A 7499-nucleotide genomic window follows, 5' to 3' on the forward strand; every position below is an offset into this window, starting at 1 on the left:
CTCTACCACTTGAGCTACAGCGCCACTTCCAGTTTCCTAGTGGTTTATTGGAGATAAGAGTTTCCTGGACTTTCCTGCCCGGGCTGTCTTTGAACCAAAATCCTCAGATCTCAGCTTCCTGAGTAGCTAGGATTACAGGTGTGAGCCACCGGCGCCTGGCTTTTTTTTTGATGAAGAAAGCTTAGCAAAACTAACTCTCCCACCTTTAAAAAGGCTCACAGAATGTTAAGCAACACAGCATATTTGTATCCTTCCCACCTCTTCACCTGAAGAGATTTGTAAGACTCTTGAGGACACAATAAAATTGTATTACTCATTTTTTAAAAATTGTGAATATTATTACTCATTTTACTTTCTAAGTTTAATAGAATGCATGCACACATTTCAAATAAGTAACATTTATGAGAAACTAGAAATGCTTAAGGATGGAGTTCTAAACTTGTGAGACAATCAACATTTACATTTACTATATACCATTTTTAAATACTTCATAATATCTCACTTACTCATATAAAACTTAAAACCCCTATTTTTTTTTTTTTGGCGGCCGTGGGGCTTGAACTCTGGGCCTGGGCGCTGTCCCTGAGCTCTTCAGCTCAAGGTGAGCGCTCTACCACTTGAGCTACAGCGCCACTTCCGGTTTTCTGGTGGTTTATTGGAGATAGGAGTCTCATGGTCTTTCCTGCCCGGGCTGGCTTTGAACTGCGATCCTCAGATCTCAGCCTCCTGAGTAGCTAGGATTACAGGCGTGAGCCACCAGCGCCCGGCTAAAACCCCTATTTTATATAAGAAACTGAGAACAAAAACTAAAGAAGCATGCCCAAGATCGTAAGGAGAAAAGTGGAATCTGACTACTTAAATCCCTGTTAATTTAGAGTTTATTTTTTTTTATTTTTATTTTCCAGGGCTGAGGACTGAACACAGTGCCTTGTGCGGGCTGGGCGGGCGCCCTTCCACTGGGCTAAATCCCCAGCCCCTAGAGTTTATCTTTAATAGTTGTTCTTGTCCCCTGAATTCATATTCTTTCTCTTCTGCATAAGACGAATAAATACCCTAAAAGTTTTTAAAAGATAACGATAAAGCTTAGATCAGAAATGATATTAATATGTTGGGGCACTGCTGACTCACGTCTATAATCCTAGCTACTCAGGAGGCTGAGATCTGAGGATGACAGTCTGAAGCCAGCCCAGCAGGAAGGTCTGTGTGAGACTCTTATCTATAATAAAGTACTCAGAAAAACCTGGAAGTGGCGCTGTGGCTCAAGTGGTAGAGCACTAGCCTTGAGCACAAAGAGTCTTAGGGACAGCATCCCAACCCCCGAGTACAAGCCAAAAAAAAATAAAGTTCATGTGTTGCCGTCTTGGTCCCTAGCCCATGGTGCTATTGGGAAGGGGTGCAGACTTAACAGTTGAGGGAAGGAAACAGGTAGTTCAGGATATGTCCATGGGAATATTGATATCCTAGCTCCTTCCTGTTTTTGTGCCATGGGCCCAACTGACCATGATCCTTTATTGATGCTGAATAATTAATCTAGGCCCTTGCATAAACTAGGCAAACTCTCCACCACGAAATTATACCTCTGGTCTTTCAAGTTATTTCAAATCATCCTCAATGGCTTCTACCTATAGATTTCCCTTGTATTTCCCCTAATCTTACTATTACCTATATTCTAGTCCTTTCTGGGGAGAAGGACAGGGGAAAGAGTACTAGGAGTTTGAACTTAGGGCTTGGTGCTTGGCTGGGTAGGATAATAATATTTGAGCCATGCTTTCAGCCTTTTCTTTTCTTTTTTTTTTTTTGGTATCATGGGGCATGAACTCCGGGCCTAGGTACTGTTCCTGAACTCTTTTGCTCAAGGCTAGTGCTCTACTGCAATATCTCAAAAGTGCTGTGCACAGCTGAAAGTGAACTAGTACTACTGGTTTTCCTCCTAACATAGAATATTTGAGTTATTTCCTTGCAGAGGTTAGAATTCATTCAAGCAATTATTATGTACTTATATAAGGAAGCTATGGAAACAAATATGAGCATCTGAAGAGTACCCTCAACAAAATCATATTCAGTGAAACAAAATACCTGCAATGAAGTATTGTAGTTGTTAAGAGACACATAGTACTATGTAATCCTAGAGTTGTAAGAATTACTTAGAGGTTTAGATGTATGTGATAGGAAGGTATTCACAAAAAAGAATGCCAAAACTTGAAGAGAAATTTCTTTCTAGGTAAGAGAAAAAAAGGACAGTAAAATGGAAAATATTGCACTTAGGCTAGGAAGAGTAACATGAGCTCAGTCGTTAGCATAATGTATTATGAGACCAGGTATTGGGGCTGGGAAGGTGACTCAGCGGTAGAGTACTTTGCTTGCCTCTCATGCATGAGGCCCCGGGTTCAATTCCTCAGCACCACATAAACAGAAAAGGCTGGAATTGGCACTGTGGCTCAAATGGTAAAGCACTAACCTTGACCTGAAGAACTCAAGGACAGCCCCCAGGCCTAGAGTTCAAGCTCAAACTGACCAAAAACCACCACCACCATCACCACCACCACCACTACCACCAAAACAAACAAACAAAAAAACCCACAAAAGAAAAAAAATAACCACGAAAGACCAGGTACTGACAAATTACAACTCATGTGCTTGATAAAGCCCAAGTGTTGTTTTTGAGTGTCACGGGGCTTGAATTCTGGGCCTGATCGCTGCCCCTCAGCTCTCCAGCTCAAGGCTATAGCGCTCTACCACTTGAGCCACAGCACCACTTCTGGCCTTTTCTGCTTATGTGGTGCTGAGGAATCAAACCCAGGGCCTCATGCATGCAAGGCAAGCATTCTACCATTGAGCCAACTGCCCAGGCCCCACTTTTGGTTATCTAGTGGTTTATTGGAGATAAAGAGTTTCATGGCCTTTCCTGCCCAGGCTGGCTTTGACTGTGTTCCTCAGATCTCAGCCTCCTAAGTAGCTAGGATTACAGCCCAAGTGTTTTTATATGGTTTATGAGTTAATTACTTTTTGTTTTGTTTTGGTCGTGAGGCTTGAACTCTGGGCCTGAGAGCTGCATGAGCTCTTCAGCTCAATGAGCGCTCTACCACTTGAGCCACAGTACCATTTCTTGTTTACTGGTGGTTAATTGGAGATAAGAGTCTCATGAACTTTCCTGCCAGGGCTGGCTTTGACCCACGATCCTCAGATCTCAGACTCCTGAGTAGCTAGGATTACAGGCATGAGCAACCATGCCCAGTTCTAATTACTATTTTTAAAGGGATGCAAAAATGAAAGAGGAAGCAGCAGTAATATATAATATTGAATTTAGCATACTAAAATATTTACTATCTGGCTCTTCATAGAAAAAATTTATTGGGGGCTGGGAAGGTGGCTCAGTGGTAGAGTGCTTGCCTTGCATGTATGAGGCCCTGGTTTCAATTCCTCAGCACCACATAAGCAGAAAAAGCTGGAAGTGGCACTGTGGCTCAACTGGTAGAGTGCTAGCCTTGAGCTGAAGAGCTGAGGGACAGTGCCCAGGCCTCACAACCAACAACAACAACAACAAAATATCAATCCCTGCTATAAATGATACAGAGCCAATTGAATGGATTTTAGGAAGGTATTTGATATATTAAATTCTTTTGTGTGTGTGTGTGTGTGTGTGCGTGCGCGCGGAGCTTGAACTCAGGACTTGAGCTTGTTTTGCTCAAGGTTAGCACTCTACCACTTGAGCCACAGCGCCACTTCCGGTCTTTTCTGTTTATGTGGTGCTGAGGAATGGAATCCAGGGTTTCATGCATGTTACGCAAGCACCGTACCACTAAGCCACATTCCCAGCCCGAAATTCACTTTTTATCCTATCTTCCTTCCTTCCTTTGAGATGGGAGTCTCAGTAGGTGCCCAGGCTGGCCTTGAACTCCTAGGTTCAAGTGATCCTCTTGGCTCAGCATCTTGAGTTGCTGGGGCTACAGGTGCATGCCACTGTGCCCAGTTATGTTCTATAGTTTTAGGATTATCATTCTGACAGTTCTATGGAAGATGAGTATGGAGATACGAAAACAATAAAGGGCATACAACAATGTGACATGATAAAATTCTCAACTGATAGAGAAAATGTCATTAGGGACTGCTTGGCTAGGGGAAAGAGTGAGGAAGAGTAAGGGAAAGCAGCAGCCAAGGAATTCATAGGTATTCAAGCTTGAGCAATCATGTGTATGTTATTACTGTTACAGAAATAGCAAATAAGAAACAGCAAATTGACGGAAATGAAGTTAATACAGTTGGCAGCCACATAGTCAGTCTGGAAACAACAATCTATACTACATATATAACAGGCTTTGGATGAACATCTGGTAAATGATTTGAAAGGAAAAAAAACAAATGCACTAAATATTTTATGACTTATTCTCAACATCACTCTTATACAAAGTTGTTACAATAACTCTAAATCATACCTTGGAAGGAGGTGGTACAGGTTTAGGAACCAGGTTCTTATAGACACTTGGGACCATGGTTGATGCTTTGTTCCCATTTGCATGTTGGGATGCAGGTGAGGTGAATGCAGCAGAGAAGGCAGCAGCAGGATCCTCTTTGGAAACTTTTTTGATAACTAGCATCTTAGAGGGTTGCTTGGCACTAGGTGGGTTTTCTGTGAAATACAATAATGGGGATACAAAAGAATGTCATAGCTGTTGAATAACACAAAGTGTTACGATTATACAAGGGCATCTTCAACAAAGAACTCATAGTAGAGACTGTGGGAGAAATTTTTCATGTATCAATTTGACAGATACTTTCCAAAGTGGCACTACACAGAACTACAAAAAAAGGCAGCATGTGAAGTATTTGGTATTAACTGTATATACCAGTCAGAAACCACAAAGCAGTCCTTCAGGGTACAGCTTCTAATGTATAGTGAGACTAGTCAAGCACAGACCAAACGGCACAGACCAAACAAGAATATATGCAAGGGCAGAAGATATATGGTAGTCCATGCTTATAATCCCAGTATTGAGGTAGGGGATCTTGCTACATAGCAAGGCTCTCTCTCTCTCTTTTTTTTTGGGGGGGGTGGTTGTGGGGCTTGAACTCTAGTGCTGGGCACTATCCCTCAGCTCTTCAGCTCAAGGTAAGTGATCAACCACTTGAGCCACAGAGCCACTTCCAGTTTTCTGAGGTTTATTGGAGATAAGAGTCTCACAGACTTGCCTGCCCGGGCTGGCTTTGAACTGCAATCCTCAGATCTCAGTCTCCTGAGTAGCTGGGATTACAGGTGTGAGCCAACACCTGGCCTACATTACTTTTTTTTTTGTTTTTGGTTGGTCATGGGGCCTAAACTCTGCACCTGGGCACTGTCCCTCAGCTCTTCAGCTCAAGGCTAGTGATCTACCACTTAAGCCATAGCGCCACTTCCGGCTTTTTTTTTCTGTTATCTGGTGCTGAGGAATCCAACCCAGGGCCTCATGCATGCAAGGCAAGCGCTCTACCACTGAGCCACCTTCCTTCTTTTTGTAGTGTCTTCTGTTCCCTCATTCTCTCTCAGTTGACCAATCTTAAAACAAACAAACAAACAAAACCTTTGTGCCCATCTTGGGCCTTGACCTCAGGGTCTGGGTGCTGGCCTTGACTCAAGGCTAGGGTTCTAGCCGGGCACCAGTGGCAAGGGCTCTAATAGCTGAGTCACAGCTCCATTCCCAGCCTTTTTTTGGTGGTGGCGATTAACCGAAGATAGGAGTTTCAGACTTTCTTGCCCATGCTGGCTCTGAACCACAATACTCAGATCTGAGCCTCCTAAATAGCTAGGATTACAGGCGTGAGCTTCCAGTACCAGGCCATAAGTGACTAATCTCAATTCTTTTTTTTTTTTTTGTAGGTCGTGGGGCCTGAACTGTGGGCCTGGGTGCTGTCCCTCAGCTCTTCAGCTCAAAGCTAGAACTCTACCACTTGGGCTACAGTGTCACTTCTGGCTTTTTCTGCTTATGTGGTGCTGAGGAATCAAACCTACGGCCTCATGCATGCAAGGCAAGAACTCTACCACTGAGCCACCTTCCCAGCCCCCAATCTCAATTCAAACTCAGGATTTAGGTATATCGAAAATTTCCTAGTAAGATATCTGGCTATAGAAAATATTTAACTATTGTACAACTTGGGGGGTGGGGGGAAAGGAGCTGGGATGGAGGGAAAGTGGGAGAAAAATGAGGGAGGAGGTAACAATTTGTACTCACTACCTTACATATGTAACTGTAACCCCTCTGTAAATCACCTTAACAATAAAATAAAAATTAAATTAAATTTTAAAAAAAAGAAAGAAAATGCCTAATCAAGGAACCATAAGACTTCAAAGACTCTAAAACCACAGAACAGGTTAAGTTGGAAATATACTGATGTATTCATTTTTTTATAAGTCTACTTATCCCCCCCCCAAAATGTATAAACCTTATATATTTTCTCCTTGTCCTATATAATAGACATAATTTATAATTTGCCAAAAATTCCAAAAATTAGAACCTGGCTAAAAAAGTTACACCTCCCTATTTTTATTTTTGCAGTGTTAGGGACTGAACCCAGGGCCTTATCCTTGCCATTGAACTACATCTCGGATCTGTAATCCTGGCTACACAGGAAGGGGAGATCTGAAAATCATGGTTCAAAGCCAGTTTGGGCAATAAAGTGTGTGAGACTCTTATCTCCAATAAACTACCCAAACAAAGAAACATATAAAACAAAAAACAGACCAATCAGAAAAAAAAAACAAAAACAAAATGCAAAAAATCTGTTAACCATCGAATAGAGAAAGAAAAATAAAAACCCAAAAATTCCAACTTCCAAAATCAGGATTGTTTGAGCTATCAATTGTCTATCCTCTCTACTCCTGTAATTAATTATAACCTTACTCTTATAGACATTTAAGTTGGTGAAGAATTGCTCTTAGCTACTGTAGGCAAATGAATGAAATAAAGAGATAACAAAACAAATAAATAAAAGATGCTTTTGTTCTTCTACTCAATAAAAAAATTCAAAGTATGTCTTACAATAGCAAAATCTACCTACCCCACACTCCAGAAGGGGTCCCAATAGGTCTGCATGGCCGATTCTGTTTGCCAGCTTCTGGATTCAAAGAAGGCTAAGAAAAAAAGGAAAACGAATGGTTGATACAGAAAGGTAATCACTGTTACTTTTTGGAAAGTAGCCATTAACATGAAATCTACCAAATAATTACAAACTCTTAGCACTTACAAGTTTAAGACTGGATTCAAAATTATAACACAATATATTGAACTGCAAAGTTAACAAGTATGTTAATTTTAGGCTCTCATGAGTTCCCACCTTCCTAAAGGGTATTTACTTCAAATACAGAGGCATAGAAAGTTCAATGAGGGCTGGGAAGGTGGCTCAGTGGTAGAATGCTTGCCTTGCATGCAAGAGGCCCTGGGTTCGATTCCTCAGCACCACATAAGCAAAAAGAAAAAAGCCGGAAGTGGCGCTGTGGCTCAAGTGGTAGAGTGCTAGCCTTGAGCTGA

General features: G+C 41.8%; 1 protein-coding gene across 2 annotated transcripts in view; it reads right to left on the reverse strand.

Moving 5' to 3' along the window:
• The window catches only part of Gpbp1l1 (GC-rich promoter binding protein 1-like 1), a 79789-nt gene that overhangs the window by 26686 nt on the left and 45604 nt on the right, over nt 1–7499 (reverse strand). For both annotated transcript variants that reach the window (XM_013016936.1, XM_013016935.1), the window contains exons 6-7: nt 7030–7102; nt 4434–4627 (exon numbers count right to left, since the gene is read on the reverse strand). In XM_013016936.1, the coding sequence (XP_012872390.1) occupies nt 4434–4627; nt 7030–7102 (267 nt within the window). The remainder of the gene's footprint in view (nt 1–4433; nt 4628–7029; nt 7103–7499) is intronic.

Source organism: Dipodomys ordii, unplaced genomic scaffold (genome assembly GCF_000151885.1).
Source record: "Dipodomys ordii isolate 6190 unplaced genomic scaffold, Dord_2.0 Scaffold33, whole genome shotgun sequence".
Lineage (NCBI taxonomy): Eukaryota > Metazoa > Chordata > Mammalia > Rodentia > Heteromyidae > Dipodomys > Dipodomys ordii.